This window comes from Sceloporus occidentalis, unplaced genomic scaffold, assembly GCF_023333645.1.
Source record: "Sceloporus occidentalis isolate IW3139 unplaced genomic scaffold, rSceOcc1.0.p SCAF_2, whole genome shotgun sequence".
NCBI lineage: Eukaryota > Metazoa > Chordata > Lepidosauria > Squamata > Phrynosomatidae > Sceloporus > Sceloporus occidentalis.
Genome location: NW_028316982.1, coordinates 29,972,253 through 29,989,200, shown reverse-complemented (window position 1 = coordinate 29,989,200; position 16,948 = coordinate 29,972,253). Strand labels below are relative to the sequence as shown.

Here is a 16,948-nt window from a genome sequence, read left to right as displayed (position 1 = left end):
CTCTTTTCTTGCTGCCCTCCACCTTCCTAGCAGCATTGTTTTTTCTAATGATTTATTTTTCCTCATTGTGTGGCCAAAATATGAAAGCCTCAATTTGGTCATCCTGGCTTCCAGAGAGTTCAGGCTTGATCTGTTCTAAAACCTATTTGTTTGTTTTCTTGGCTGTACTCTTCTCCAGCACCACATTTCAAATGAATTGATTTTTTTTCCTATCGGCTTTTTTCACTATCTAGCTCTCATATCCATACATGGTGATAGGAAAGACTATGGCTTGGACTATTCTCACTTTAGTGTTCAGTTGTATATCTTTAGGATCTTGTCTAATTCTTTCGTAGCTGCCCTCTCCATTCCTAGTCTTCCTCTGATTTCTTGACTGCAATCTTCATTCCGATCAATATTTGAGGTATGGCAAGGTATGGCAACCTTTTAACTATTTCAATTTTCTCATTGTCTAGGGTGAATTCTTGTACATCTTCCATGGTCACTATTCTTGGGCTTTGATGTTGTTAATTATGTTTTAATGTTCAGAATTAGTCCAACCTTGGCACTTTCCTCCTTAACCTTCTTCAGTAATTGTTCCAGGTCTTTGCTTGTTTCCACAAGTAGTACCGTGTCATCTGCATATCTGAGGTTGTTAATACCCTATCCTTCAGCAAATTCCCAGGACAGTTTCTTTTACTGTGTCACTGTTGTGCTGAAGATCTACCAAAGGGTTATCATCATTGTATTAATTAATATATTGTGGCTGACTCAAATAATGAATGTATAGCAGCAGTAAATACATTCAGTGCATGATGTACAGTCCTACCTTTGCACATCTGCTGAGGTTTCAAGATGTATCCACAATTCCCATTCATCTTGAACTTGGCTTGATTCAACTGCATCACTCGCCCATCAGACTGGTAGTTTAATGCCACTACAGAAACAGCAAATTTTTATATTATTCATAAACTCTGCTAACCTAACACCTAACAGAAACACATAACAGAAAGCTGTATGACTTTATGTCACATACTTAGACCAAGCTAGTTGCACATAATTCCTACTGAGTTCAGTGACAATGAAGTCATGACTAGTCTTGCCTGTGTCAATGGGACATAGCTGGGAGCCAATCAATGCTATTTTTATGTTGTTTATGACCTTTCATTTTTAAATAAATAAATAGAATTGATGTCAAGTATGTTAAGGTAGCTGTGACAGTTTCTGAGATATGACTAATTTGTCTCTGGTGGAGAATGCAATGGCCTTGTGAGAGAGATGAAGCAGTATCATTCTATTTTGTAAAAATTTGGGATTTCCAGTCAGAGAAGTCGAGTACCTCACAAAACTAAAACCCCAGGGATCCATAGGATGCAGCCATGGCAATTAGGAATCTTAGTGCTTTATTTTTGTAGTGTGAAATGGTCCAAGATTAAGAGACTTGTTTCTCCAGGACTCCAAAATGTGGCAGTTTCAAAGCCAGTGAGACCTTCTGCCTGTTGTAGAAGTGCTATTCCTACCCATCTATCCTATTCTATCTATCAAAAGTGCATCACCATGGATCTACATTTTTAAGAATTACGACTGAACACCTTGGATATGGATGGGAAAGCAACACAATAGTTGTGGGTTAGTTTGCTGACTGTCTTAAAAAAAATACTGGATGAAAACAGATAAATAAGAATAAAGTAGGCATCTGTGGGGGAAAGAAAAGCAGAACATATGCCCATACGTTACACATATACACTACACCACTCACCCAGCTGGCAGCCAACATTCCAATATGGCAAAGGGTTGAAATTGCTGGAGTCAATCCGGTAGGCAGATGGATAGATTCTTGTGAGCTGCTTCTGATTATAAAGCATAAATTGCTCTGCCTTCTGTTGCACCACCTGGTGTGCTCTCGTCTCACTGAAGGATAACACATTCCCCACAGATCCTACATGTTCATAAGAAAATTACTTTTTAAGGAAAGAACAGCATCAAGGGCAGAGAAATTTTGGCTGGCAAGATGTTTTGGACTTCAACTCCCATAAATCCTAGCCAATATGGCTCACAGTGTAAGAAATGGCAGGAGGGTAGTCCAGTGCATCTGGAAGCCCAAAAGTTCCTCAGTCCTGAGTTACACCATATATATTACAATATTAGATTTCATGTACAGATTTCAAAAGGAAAATTATTGTTAGATACATACAAGTTTGTGCCCTGAGCATTCCAAAACCACATAGCTTTTAAAAACCAACAATAAATGCCTTGTTTCCCAACTAAACATGTAATCTAAAAACTAATGCTGTACCAAATTTTGACCTGCAGACAATTTGGAATGAAAATGGTTTTTTGAGGAATTATAAAAGTCACTGGCCCAATCTACCCTCAGCTTTAATTGCATGGGTGTCCCACTCTACTTGACTTCCTTGGTGTATAATCTGTACTCAGGACAAGAAGCTGCAGTCAGAACTCAATACAGAGAAACAGAATGTTTCCCAGACAGGCAAGAAAGATCAGTCAGAAGCTACTTCTAGCCTGATCGCTCTGGATCTGCAGTGAACACATGCCATGGTCCCGAGGGCACCTCCTGCCACAGGCACAGAAAAGATCCACTCCTTTCGGGGCCAATTTTGGGCTGCCTTAGGCCCCAAACCCTGGAAATCACCCCCGTCTGCCCGTCTGTTTTGGGACTAATTGATCAAAACAGATAGGCTTGAGGCCAACGATATGCATATGCCTACAATTCAAGAAACATCACTCGTGGTTTGAAAAAGTCATTTTGGGAGATTCTTAGAGCTGAAAAGGTTATGAATGCCATGACCTGTTTGAATAATTATGCAGTTTAAGCCCATTTAAAATATGAGCCTCATCTTCTGGTTCTCTTTTACACTTCAAGTCTAATTTACCATTTCAAGACCCTATTTCAAGTCTACCTTTGCAATCATAAGCATTATAAACTTAGTCTACCCAGAAATTGTACCCACTATTTTCAGCCAAAGATGTGCTGAGCTTTAGCTGAAAAGAGTACAATTTATTTTAAATGCCTAACAGGGATTTAATCATGCCTCTTAATTGGCAATTGGTGGAAATGGAAACTAGTAATCCTGAATTATTTCTCTAGACTCCCAGATCTTATACTTTTATTGTGCTTGTACCAGAATCACACAATACATACAGAATCAAGGGATTCATGCTGTGCAGCTTAGATTCCTCCAACTCAGTTCCCTGAGATGTGATTGTTTTTCAAGAAGTTGCTGTTGGCAAATTTGCAACTTATTTGTTTTTTGGGGTTTTTTTTTGGCTATTTCTTTGAACGTGTTCACCAAGAAGATATGTTAATTTCAATCCAGAGTGTATTTGTCATCCCAATCTTGACTGAAATGGATCTGAATTCTGAGAGGTAACTTACTTCATAGCTTACAGCAAAACTACTCTTGATATTTATTTTTCCCTCTCCCACCCCACAATCACTCTTCTATAGGGACAGATATTATAATTAGAGGTTGCCCAAAGCAGAAACTTGTCACTTCCACACACTGAAGGCTACTCGGTGGAAACATGTCAGTTTTACATACTGGAAGCTGCTCAGTGATGCTACCTGTCACAATTTTAATTCAAAAAGGGGGAGGAAAGGCAGTAAAAAATTGCTTGTTCTTCTGTTGCACCACTTCCTGAACAGAATGCAGGTAACAGCCTGGAGGGATTCCAGGCAAGTGGCCTAAAATCTAAGGCTGGAGGGAGGAAAGGATAAGAGCCAGGAACCAAGTCTAGACAAAAACACCATGGTTGGGGGGAAAACACTGTAAAGATGAAAGGTTAAGATACAGTACCTGCCAGGGTGAGTTCAAGAGGTTGTTTTTCATCTTTGAAGACTAAAATAGTTATGGCCTTAAAATTATTTTGGGCCTGACTAACTAAAGGGCTACCATTTTTATTAGGAACCTGTTCGATTATTACAATTTGCAAGAGAATCTCCCCTCAATGCGCCATTGCTCAGAAAGGCCCAGTTCTTGAGGGAAATGCTTTTTTTATGGTATTGGTCCCTAAGAAGAGGTGGAGATCCACATCTTCTTAGACTCGCTTTTAAAGCAGCTTTAATAGTTTAAATATTTTAGCATGGCTTTACTTCTGATTTCTTGTTTTTCTTGATGTTCTTATGGCCCTGTAGTTGGTTTATTTTGATATCTTCTGTGCTTCCTTGATGATGTTGATGGGGGAAAATAGCTGCCAGGGATCAGATGAGTCAGAGGATGTTTTGTCACATGCAGTAAATGTCAAGTGAAAGTGTTACAAGGACCTACCTGCCTACCTTCTTTTCTTAGTCCATCTTTCGATGGATATAGTCCATCTTTGTTCTGGGGGTGACTTCTATATACTTTAAGACAGAGTAAGCAAAGTGCACCATCTCAGGTTTTTTAAATAAATAAATAAGCAAGCAAGCAAGCATTCTATTTTTACCTTTTGGTAATACTCAAATGCACAATAAAACCACCAGACTTTCAGTGAAGAAAGTGGCTATCTTCTCTCCACTTTGACCCAGTGACCATTACTCACATCTTTGTAACACTGAGGCTGCTTTGAAATTCAGCTCTCATAAGCCTGACACAATTGTCCGGTATTATGGAAGATGTAATTCAAAACATATGGTAGGACACAGGTTCTCAACCACTAGTTTACTTGTTGTCTGCTGATGCAACCACCTCTAGCAGTCGAGAATGAGGACCATGTCATTTCCAGTGTTGCACTGCCTCAACTATAAACCACCAATCTATTCATTTCATCCTGCCCCCAGCACTCTGCCCTATCACAATTCAGAAAGAGCATTATCAACTCATTCGTCTCCCTTCAGTAGCAACTCTATGATTCTATGATTCTATAAGGTACTTGTCCCATGTGGGGATGATATACTAAGGTAGTCAGTCTTACCATCATCAACTATATCTTGAGCTGCCACAGAATTGGTGTACACCACTAAATCAGAAAGATCACGACACAGCTTCATTGTTTTTCTCCGGCGTCCCAACCTGTGCAATAATATTAACAAAAAGATTTTTCAACAAGACAGACAAAAATGTAAACTCTTCTCTCTATCATGCTTTGCACCTTGTCATTCTGCCCAGAAAAAGATGCCGAGAAGTTCATGGATTTTTTTCCCTTGAGCAATAATTATTATTTACAAGGAAGCTATACTTTACAAGGTTTAAAAGAAAAGATACCAGAAAACTGAGAGAAGAAATAGTCTTGGTAGAAGCTGAAACAATTTTGAAGACTCCAGTACATTTGTTACATGAGTATTTTCCCCTCTCTCTTTCACACACACACACACACACACACACATATATATATATATATGCCATCTATTCACAGCTATCCAATAAAATTGGCAGAAACTGAACATAAACCAGTTATAATATTATGTGAAGGCAAGATCTGGAAGAAACATTTGGAAAGCAACAGTTGTTCTCTGCAACAAATGTATGCTTTATTTATTGTTTTCACCAGCAAAATGAGTTTAGATAGGCAGTATTATTTGTGTGTACTGTTTTCATCTAAAATAGAACATGCCTTCTCCTCATATCCCCAGTACATTTCAGTATCATTATTATTCATTCTTAAAAAGCAATCGCTACTTATACCTCAGGAGAAATGTACAGCAGAAGATAACTCAATTTAGCACTAAGACAACTGGGAAAAGTGACAATTACTAACCTGTATAACTGTCCAGATTCCTTTCCAGAACAGGTTTGCTGGGAATCCTCATCATCAGATGTGCTATGAGATTTGGATCTTGGTTTAGCAGGTTTCTGTTTTGAGAAGTCAAAGTCAGATTTAATAGGGAAACAAAGTATAGCAAGCTAGTCTCTTGCTTCATCTATATCAATAAGGTCTACTTAGACAAAAAGTGATTTCCCCATGTCTCAAGAGGAGGCATGTCCCATGCCTACACTCTCACAGCCTCTTTGATGGAGATGACAGGGATTGAACCTAGGACTTTGGCAACGACTCCATCCTTGAGCTTGCTTCCTCTTGCTGCATGGTGTTACTGTCATTATTATATATTTTATATATATTTATTAAATAGATATTATATATATTTAGTTTACTAACAAAAGAGTTGATACAGCCATTGTTACTAGCCTATCTGTTTATTTCAGTGGGACAGAATTCATTCAACACTTCCAGTGAATTTAGCAGCAGGTAAAGAATCCTAACATTTGCTAGGATTGTGCCCAGTGTTAAGAAAATGGGATATAATTTCCTGGTTATAAGAAGAAACAAAAAATTAGGCACTGTACTGAAAACTAATACTATAATCACTAGAAATTTTGGTTAGTCATCCCAGTTCTTAGAAATGCTATCAGGGGATACCCACAATTTTGTTTATGTCTTCTTTTTCAGTCATTTGATTTAAAAGAAAATGGCAGATGCAAACTTTCTTGAAGCATGGATGAAATATTGTTTCATAATCCTGGTGCTTCATTATTTTCAAAGTTTCACTGAATGCAACAATAAGAAAAGATCCTATATGACTCCATCCCAGGAGGACCAAGGTTGACAATAGGAAGGCCCAGCAAGCGGCAGCATTTGAACCATGAATGTGCCAACATCCTCCCACGTATGGGGGCACAAGGCTTTAAAAAAATTAAACTGAAAAAGTCCATTGCTATGTCGTGAAATGTATTCAAATCTCCAAGCTAAACACAAATTAAAAAATTAAAAGGTAGAGAATTGTTTACATGTGTAATTTCCAGTGCAGCATCATTAAACATCTTTACTGCCAGCAGCTCCATACACACAGAGACACATGTTGTTGTTACATACCTTCAAGTCCTTTCTGACTTATGGTACCCTAAGGCAACCCTATCACAGGGCTTTCTTGGCAATATATGACATGTGCCTAAGGTCACCCAGTGGGTTTCAAGGCCAACCTGGGAATTGAATCCTGGCATCAGAATTGAAGACCAACACTCAAACCACTACGCCACACTGATGCACTCTCCCTCTCTATCTTTCTTTCTCTCTCTAAGTACTTTAAGTCTCAAATTATCATTAAAGTCTCTTTAGTCATTTTTTGCAAGGGTCATTAAGGAAAATATTTATTTTTTCCATACAGATTTGTAGAAAACTGGGCAACCCTAATTTGTTGAAATTATTACATTAGTTAAATGTTTTGCATTCTTGTAGTAGTAACTATATATTTTTCAGAGGCTGATTTTTCTAGTAAGCCTTCCTCTATATAGCATTTGTTCTTGCATGAGTGCGCAGGGGATTTCAATTGTTAATAGTGCCCATTAGCAAATGCTGTTTATAGAATTCATCCACGGACTGAATGAACAAGTCAGCTCATTAATTCTCGTTTTTAGTTCCTTGAAAGTCAAAAGAGTCTGACACATGAGTGTGTGTGTGTGCGCGTGCGTGCAGGCACGCACGTGTACATATAAGCATGTTTCTGTAGCTAAAAATTTTGTTTTTGTTTTTAAATGAAGGGTAATTTTTATGCTGGTATTATTATACACAAACAAAAGAACCCAATACACTTAAAGGTAAGTGTTCCATCCTCAGTCATGACTAAGGTAATGATTACTTTGTATATTTAATGCATTTCGGTTTCCTTTCACTCATTACAATCTCTTAGTAACTAGTATGCCCACTGATACATATGCATAATCATCTGCCAATTGAGATGGTATTCCTTGCCTTCAGTAAAGTGAGATACAGACGACAAATGTTTATGCCAAATAAAGACTGTGAGTCTTTAAAGATCATAAAATACTTTGTTGTTTTTTTCTGCAATAGTCTAACATAGACCAACACTATGCAAAGGGACCTTGTAGCATCTTTGAAACTAACTGAACAAGAGAAGTTGGTAGCATGAGCTTTCGTAGACTTGAATCTGTTTCTTCAGCATCTGAGAAAGTAGAATCATGTCTATAAAAGTGCATGCTACTAGCTTCTTTCTTTCAGTTACTTTCAAAGATGCTACAAGATCCCTTTGTATCCTGATTTTCAAAACTAACACAGCTATGTTTTTGAATTATAGATGAACATTGACTTTCTCAATCTTACTATATGCTGACATCACATGGTCATGTTACTTGTATGTAGAAGTATGATACTCCTGCAGTGTAAATCATATTCAGTGTTATGCATTATGTGCTTCTTATCATTCACAATAATTTTGAATTGAACATCACACACTCTGTTTAGAAACATAGGCGGGATACAGACGGGCAAAAAGGGGTGTATTCATGACGTCATGAAGGTAGAGCCTTCAGACGGGCCTTACCTGAATGCCGCCATGAACACGCCGCCCGCACGCCCCAAGCGGGAAGAAGCGGCATTAAAAAGGTGCTGCTTTTCTCCGCTTCTTTTCCGTTTGATGCGCAGCTGCGCAGCTCCGTCTGTAAGCTGCTGCACCGGTACGCCAGAATTGCTACGCCGCTAATTTAAGTTGCCCATTTAAAAGCTCCGTGTCTGCTGCGTCGCATAATGAGTCGGGGTCCTGGAACATACGCAGTTTGCAGTCAGGCTTTAATTGCAGCGTCAGCTGCCATGCAGGTGTGGAAGCTGCAGCACAGCTGCAGCGCATTTTAAGACTCGTAACCCTAACCCTAACCCTAACCCTAACCCTAACCCTAGAGCAACATGTACGCATGTGCTGCTTGGAAAGTTTGGACTTTAAAGTGAGCCCCTACACACATTCCTGTGCCATTTTCACCTAACAATAAAAACCGCTAAAACTGTAAATATTTACATATGTACAAGGGAGTTGATGGGGGATGGCAGGGGGACAGCGGTGGCAGCGGCGACAGCTGTGGCTGTGCATTGCAGATTCAGCAAGAGCGCGGGGACCAAAGGAGAGGAGGCATCCATGATGCTGGTGACACTGGCAAAGTGCAAGCGGGCAAGGATGCCAACACCAGCTGATCACCAGCTGGCAGGAGACCACCATTGTTCTTGGGCAGAGCGGGGGAAAAAGTTTTAAAGGGGCTTGGGCACTTTAAATGTGCCCATAGGCTTTCTGCCGCCGCTGCTTAGCGCTGCAGCTGCGCATCCGCCAGCCGGCAAAGGAAAAAAAAAGCCCCGTTTTTGGCCGCCCGTGAGGAAGCTGCCTCTCTCTTTGCAGCGTCCTCCGAGGTGGCGGTTTGGAAACTGCGGGTCAGAAACGGCCCCAGGTGAGGCGTCTTCACTGCCCCCCATGTGGAAGCCCCATCTCCTGAGCCACGCCCCCGGGGCAGGCGGTCTGAAGGCTCCGTATTCAGCAGAATACACCTCCAAGACGTCTTCCCCTGCCCGTTTGTATCCCGCCATAGTTTCTCTTAGACTTGAAACCAGGCTCTGCTCTACCTTGAAACGCCTCTTCTTTCTGTATATCTTCTAATAAAATTCTCAAATTTGAATCCTAGTAGGAAAAATTATCTGCAATGTACGCTTGCTTCCTACCGTGAGTGCAAAATCACAAAAAGTTCTTTTATTCTGAATATGCTCACTAGAAAAATGATTTATAGGAATATTTGATAGAAAACTTATAAACAAAATAAAAAGGAAACTGGGGGGAGCTATAAAAGCCTTCTCCCCCCCCCCCCGCTATAAAGGTCACTGACTAAGGGCCTGAACAGACAGGCCAAAATAAAGCTGCTTTGGGCCACTTTGGAGGTATGCTATTTAAATGATGCATGCGTCCTAAAAGGCCAGAAGCCATGCCAAAGCCACGCTCCAGTTCTAAGGACTGGAGTGCAGCTTTGGCACAGCCAGCGTCTGGCCTCTTAAGATGCACGTGTCATTTAAACAGCATACCTCCAAAGTGACCTGAGGTAGCTTTATTTTGGCCTGTTTATTGAGGCCCTAACTCTGGTAGATCAATTGACTCAGTGGGATTTTCTAAGTGTTAACTTGCCAATCAACAATTGACTCAGTGAACCTTCTCCAGCTAAGACTGACAATTGGTTTCAGTCCAATGAGCCTAACTTTTCCACATCGTTCACATTCCAATTTTCTGAATTAGCCGTTCTGGTAGTGAAGGTCTGCTGTCTCAGTCCAGGATTTTCTCTGCCCCGTCCCGGATTCGTCCATTTTCACTTGCTGCCCCTCACTCCTGGAACCTCCTTCCCCCATGAACATGGCTCACCACTTCTTTAATCAGTTTCAAAAGTTGAAGGCCATCCTGTTCAGAGAAGTGTTACAAGGCATTGTGTGACTATTATTTACTATTTGACCTCTTTAATTTGTTGCCTGTTTTATTGAACTCTTTCCTGTATTGTTATGTATTATTTATATGTATTATGCTATTATTTCTTAGATTGTACGCCATGGGCAGGTTTATCTATTTTATTGTTTGTATGTACAGCGCTGTGCAAATCTACAGCACTATATAAATAAAGCCTAATAATAAATAATAACCATCAAACCCTATCAAATATGCATACTTCTGTATGTTGACTGGGAGTTAGTATGGTATAATTAGTGCTTGGAATGTTGGGTTATGAATCCCAGAGACCAGGGTTTGAATTCTTGCTCAGCAATGGAAAACCATTTGGTGGCCTTGGGCAAGTCACACTTTCTCAAACTAAGAGGAAGGCAACAGTAGACTTTCTTTGAATGATTCTTGACACGCAAACCATAGGATAGGGTTACTATAAATTTGAGTCAACTTGTTTTGCTGATTTCCAAAATCATAGGTCATGTCTTTTGAAGTAGCACCTTTGCTGCAATTTCTCTCTGATCTTAGGCTGCTCATGTCTTAAAAATCTATTCAAGGAATATGTATTTAAACATATTGTTAAAAATATAATATAGTAAAAGTGTCAGCACTGCTTACCTTATGTTTACCAAAGTTGCTCATTAGTCTGCTATGAGATTTTTTACAGGTATCTTTCTGGTCTGAGTTCTGCAGAAAAAGAGTGAGTAATGAATCCAGTGCAGCAGTTTTGAGAAAAAAAGTTTTATTGTGCTTGTTCTCACATATAAAATAATTAGCAGAGTCACACCTTTGGAGGTTATGCAGGGAGCAGCCACACGAAGGAAATTCTGAGGGGCTGCCTATAACTTTGGAATACCCTCCTTAGAGATGTTTGCCTCAACAGCTCCATGATGTGGTGTTTTTATATGTTTATATTTTTAATTATAGTCGAAATATAGAAAGGGCTATCAGAAGATGGGATGATGGCCACCAACTTAAGATATCTTTTAAAAGGGGATTAGATATTTATGAGAAATAAAGTTGTCCATGGCTACTAATCAAAATTTCAATATGCAGTCCTCAAAATCAAAGGCAACAAATATGTCTGTGAACAATCCTGGTAGAATTGGGCCCCTAAGCCACTAATTCTGCCAAGACTAAACCATGGCCAGCATTCCACATTTCTGTGCCAAGCTAACAGGATACCCTGGGCTGGGGTACATCACCCACACCTGATGAAGCCAATGGAAGATGGATTTCCAAGGGTTATCTAATGCAGAAATGAAGAAAATTAAAGTAGGCAAATATGACCCTTATTATTATTATTATTATTATTATTATTATTATTATTATATTTCTTACCCACCTCTCTCCATGGGTTGAGGCGGGGAACAAGAACAATTAACAGACACACCACATCAGTTAAAACTTAATATCCCAATAACGATACAAGGAAGTTAATAAATGGAAGGTTTTCTTCCCTGGTGAACCAACCTAGTAAATATAAATTAATCCATTCTGTGCCACTGAACACCTGTTAATCTTTGACCATGATTCTAAACCCCATTGGGCTGGTGGCAAAAGCAACTGCTGGGAAATCCTCTAGAGCCTATTTCTGATGACACTAGAGGAAGCAAAATGGTTGGGAAAGGGGAGGAAAGTCCCAAAGCTAGTGGACCATTAAATTTAGGCCAATAGGCCATTATCCGAAACATGGAAGCCTAAATCCAATTGTTAGTCCCAGATAATTAGAACCTTCTGCCCAACCACATATGAATACGTATTGCTGAGATTAATTTAGCTTTATCTTGCAGAGTAAATTCATTGTTGTAATTTAAGATCTAAATTCAGTTGTCAGCCCCAATAAGAGTAGACTAAATAACATATCATTGATTAAAACTATTGAGTTGAGTTCCACTGTGTAAAATCCATCCATTCATTCAATATTTCATTAGTAGGAATTAGGAACTAATAGTTCTTAATTCTAAAGTTCTAATAGTTGATTCAGTCACTGAGTTGGGGTCTACTGAATTAAGAATTAAATCCCTAGACTACAACTCTCAATATACCATATGTACTTGACTATAAATTGAGAAATTTATACCCCAAAATTGACCCTAAAATTTTGGGTAGACTTATATAGGGGTCAATATATCAGTAGTGCTTATAAAGGTCCGAAAGCAAGCAAGCCTGATGCCCCAATCTCCACTGAACACCAGTTCCATTCCCCTCCAGTCCTTTTTGCAAGATCTTGTTTCCTATGGAAACAACTCTCCATTTAAATCCACTTGCTTCCTTTCTTGAGCTGATGTTAAAACCTCTCCTCCAGCATCCGGGAATTGGTTGGGAGAGGTCCAGAGAAGGAGAAGGAGGGATAGAAGTAGTATTTCCCCCTTTCTAAGTTTTACCATTGACTTATCCATGGGTCATATCAAAATCCAGGATTTTGACCCTGAAACTTTCCCTCATGTATGACATCAACTTGTACACAAGTATATACAGTACTCTGCAAATTGACACAAAATTGATCTCAGTAGTATTCAACCATAGACACTGGACAAAAGATGCCAAGGATATTAATTACCTTGGGATTCAGGGCCAAGGCACATGCATTGAGTACACACTTGGCCCTCTGTTTTTGCAGGGGAGCCATTCCGGACCTCCTGCGGAAACGGGGGCTCTCGTATATTCAAGCCCCATAAGCTTGAATGGGGCACGTTCCTGTGCGTGCAGCCCAGGTGGGCACACGCCACTGAAAACAGCGGAGGTAGGAGGGGCGACTGTATTCTATATGGTTACTTAAACTGCTCCCCCTGGTAGCTGTCTCCATTTCTTTCTCCTACCTTTCAGCAACATTTTCTTTCTCACTCAAAAGAAAAATATTTTTTAAAAAGTGCTTGTGGCTCCATGCTGTGAGCTACTTTAGCTCAGAATTCAGCCTAACTATGGGTCATGATGCACTAGGTGAGGACAAATGAGGAAAAACTATACACACACACAGATGAGAGATTCCCCAAAATAGTACTCAAGCTAACATGACCTTTATTTTCCCTAAAGTAATAAAAGGCTCACTTGCCAGCACAGTGTAGATCAAAGTACTTCTACCTGAAAACAAAGTCAGTTGTTCTGAAAAGCAATCAAATTTAACTTTACCCATTTTCAAATCATGCCCTCAAACAGCAAATGTGGTGCAAACTAGGGATGTAATGTCATGCTGGTTTCATTCTTAAATGCAAAAATTCTTATATGCAAAAGAGTGAAACAGATTTTAATTTACCACCTGCAAGATGGCAATATATTTCCTGTTGGTCTCACAAGAGAGTTTTCACATTTGCAAGAATAATTTTTGCATATATTGCATAAATTATACAAAAATGCAAAATGCAGAGCTAAACTAGAATACTTCTGTTGCGTGAACATTTAAAAATTACAAGCATTAGAATTGTTACCTTTTAGAAGTAATCAGTTCCTGTTACTCATTTAGAGCTGAAAATATTTCCTTGCCATTAGCTGTTGCTACATTTAAAAAGGAATGTGTTGCATTACTCTTTGATCTCCTCATTCCTTTTTCATTACTTTTGTACAGTACTTTAAAAAATTAGGATTGGCATAATACACTTAAAATTCCAATCAAAATCCCTAAATATGTTCTTTAAAAAGGGACTTTAGAGAATAACAAGAAAACATTAATCACTACAACAACAAAATAACTGCATTCACTACAATGCTTTTAAAATATATAATATACCAGTTCTTTGATTCCTACTGTTTAATGAAGCACACGGCAGATAACACTATCTTGCAGTTAAAAATTATTTTTTGTGTGATCCCCAGTGGTCATGTTTTTGACATGTAACAGTTCTATATTGGAAATTATATATATTCTGTTTACCTGGTATTTTTACATGTCAAATTTTTACCTGGTAAACAGAAGAGTGAACTCAGAAGCAGCAGGCTACCCAAATAAGCCAACATATCAAACCCTTAAAATTTTGAAACTCTTCAGACAAATGGAGAATAAAAATAAAATCCCAAAGTCACATAGACAGGTGGAATGTTTTCTAGGCCACTTGAGATTCACTATAAGATCAGTCCCCTGGGCCATCAGTTTGATGGTCTGTGGCAGGATCTAGTGTTGCTGTCAGAACATCACCTCTCTTCATCTCTCTATAGAGCTGAAAAGGCACTGAAATACATTCTCCCAGCTATTCGCAGTAAAGTCCTCCCAGTTATATAATACATGACCTGTGGCAAAAATGTATTTTCCATTAGCTTTCTGTAAAGAACAAGGAAAGATTTCAGTTACCCCCTCCCTTTTCCCCCTAGGCTCAGCTAAGCTTGACAAACTCTAACCAAAGTTCACAGATATTTATTTCTAGGTAAGAATGGAGGTTCTACACACTAAGGAATTTCTCTGCGGATGGTATCTCCTTCCCTGTGGAAAAATGCAGATTCCTGTACATATTTGGAGGAGAAGACCAAGAAACACAGGGAGAGCATGTCAGTTGCACCTCTTCCCACAGAGACCCTTTCATTGGAATGTTCAAAATGGTTCTGTGTCCCCAAAATCAGGAGTTTTATAAGAAAAGGGATTGGTTCATGTTCTGCACAAACATGTCTAAATGACAGATGCATTCACAAAAAAATAATAATATTTTGCAGGTTGTTTGAATATACAAACAAAGAAGTACAGGTGTTAGACAGAGATGAGAAACATTAATTCTGTCTTCAGTGTATGCCTTCTACTGGTACTGAAACCCTCCCATGTTTCTTGAGGCAAGTCAGAAAGTCAAGCATACAACATTTCAGCTTTGATTAGGCATTTCTTTCCATACATGAAATAACTTGTCCATTCGTTGAGATCATCCATTAAGGAACTATGGCAGGTGTTCTTCCTTCAAAAGTGGAAGGTGGTCTCATTATGGGTCTACTTTAGCAGTGGCTTCCTATTTGTGGGGAGATTGATATGGTGCCAACACTATTTTCCTTCATAAAATATCCTTTATGTAGCCCTTAAGGATATTGTTAGCCTTGTTAAAACATACAAATGAAGGCATTTTTAAAAAATATCTTTTCAAAAAAGAAAAAGACGACAGTTCATTTTCCAAATAAATCTCCTAGTCTTTTAAAGCATGACACAATAATTAGTTCTTTAAAAGATATATATTCTCAATGGACTCGTTAATTAAAGGTGTGTGTGTGTGTACATAAAAACACACATTTGCAGAACCATTCCTATGATGGAGGAGGTGACCATGAACAAAAAATCTAAACAAAAAATCAGAATAATCCATATTCTACCTGCTATCCCCATGTTTAAAAAAAAGCATCACTTAATATTTGTGGGGGAAGAATGTAGGGTGATTTGTGTTGGGTTTTTTTTAAGGAAAGATTCTTGTAAGGCATTTTCTGCAAATTTTACTCCAAGAGATTTCTTACATAAAACCAAGTATCACTTTGTCTTCATCATAGCAAGTCTGTAATATATGTCAGTCATATCTCAACAATACTACAAAAAGTATGGGGTGGGTGGGAAAATTCTTACCTGTTTGAAGTTAACATTTAACCCCTCATGTGTTGCTTTCAAGAGTGCCTTCACAGTGAAGCAGTCGGGGTCTTCTTTATCTCTGATCTGTGACTCTTTTAACAAGGATTCAAGTTTCTTCTTTATAAAAGATTCCATTTGGTGCTCAGTTGTGCCATTGCTCTGAAATAGATCAATGCAAATTGTTAAAGGATTGTTTACAAAGCAAACAAAGCTGGATAGATATTTCTGCACAAGTAAACTGATCCCCTTACAGGTTCAAATGCCCTTCTTTTGAAGTAGATTGGTTTAAAGAAATGGCACCTTTAGAATGGGTTTTACTCACTATGTTGCCTAAGGTAGCAACAAGAAAGACTCAAACCAGTTCCCCTACAAATCTGTAATCTACTTCAGGTAATGGTTTGGATTAAGGTCAATGGAAGCTCTAATACACAACTAAAATATACAGGCATGAGGATTCCACAAACATATCTAGACATGCCAGGGGAATAAGGTGAGAATGTGGATTCACTCATGGCAGCATGGCTAGAAAATTGGTTATAGTGAAATGGGGAAGACCCACAAGTCCTTGTCTTTGCTTCAAATGATTACCATTTCCTGTTAGGAATCATGGGACTGAACCACTGTATTGAAAAAAGTGTGTGTGTACATTGGTCTACCCACGACTGGTGCCTTCCAGATGTGTTGGGCTGTGGCTACTGTCAGACTGCAGAATTAATGCAATTTGACACCAGTTTAATTGTCATGCCTCAATTTATAGTTTGTGGGCATCAGAGCTCTCTGACAAAGGCTTAATGAATCACAAAACTACAAATCCCAGAATTCCATCTCATTGAGCCATGGCAGTTAAAGCAGTGTTAAGCTGCATTAATTCTGCAGTGCAGATGTATCTCCCATAATCCCAACACAGAATGCCCAGTAGCCATGTTGAGTGTAGAACAGTGGGGATTACAGAGTGCACCTGTTTTGGGGAGACTGGTATACATGAATGAGAAGAAATGAAAAGTTACTATTAGCCTGTAATATTTGGAAACACTCATGCTGGGGTTCCAGGTTAGAAACCTGTTCAGTACTCCTGGGATTCTTTTTTTGCATTTGCACAGGAAAGTGGGATGGGATAGGATGGGTAACTAGGTGTGTCTATATAACCATGCTTGCTTCTATCTGCACAAAACCAGAACTCAGAAAAGGTTTTGTGCTACAATCACCAGGATACTGCAGCCAGCACTATCACTAGCAGATTCAGGGAACTGTAG

The 16,948-nt window shown here is 39.1% G+C and overlaps 1 protein-coding gene across 10 annotated transcripts in view; it reads right to left on the bottom strand.

Annotated features, from left to right (window-relative positions):
* PLCH1 (phospholipase C eta 1) overlaps window positions 1-16,948 on the bottom strand; it is a 155,365-nt gene that overhangs the window by 20,391 nt on the left and 118,026 nt on the right. For all 10 annotated transcript variants that reach the window (XM_089508998.1, XM_089509002.1, XM_089508999.1 and 7 more), the window contains 6 exons: window positions 15,693-15,854; window positions 10,787-10,855; window positions 5,677-5,771; window positions 4,894-4,991; window positions 1,739-1,918; window positions 809-916 (listed from right to left, as the gene is read on the bottom strand). In XM_089508998.1, coding sequence (XP_089365124.1) covers window positions 809-916; window positions 1,739-1,918; window positions 4,894-4,991; window positions 5,677-5,771; window positions 10,787-10,855; window positions 15,693-15,854 — 712 coding nt within the window. The remainder of the gene's footprint in view (window positions 1-808; window positions 917-1,738; window positions 1,919-4,893; window positions 4,992-5,676; window positions 5,772-10,786; window positions 10,856-15,692; window positions 15,855-16,948) is intronic.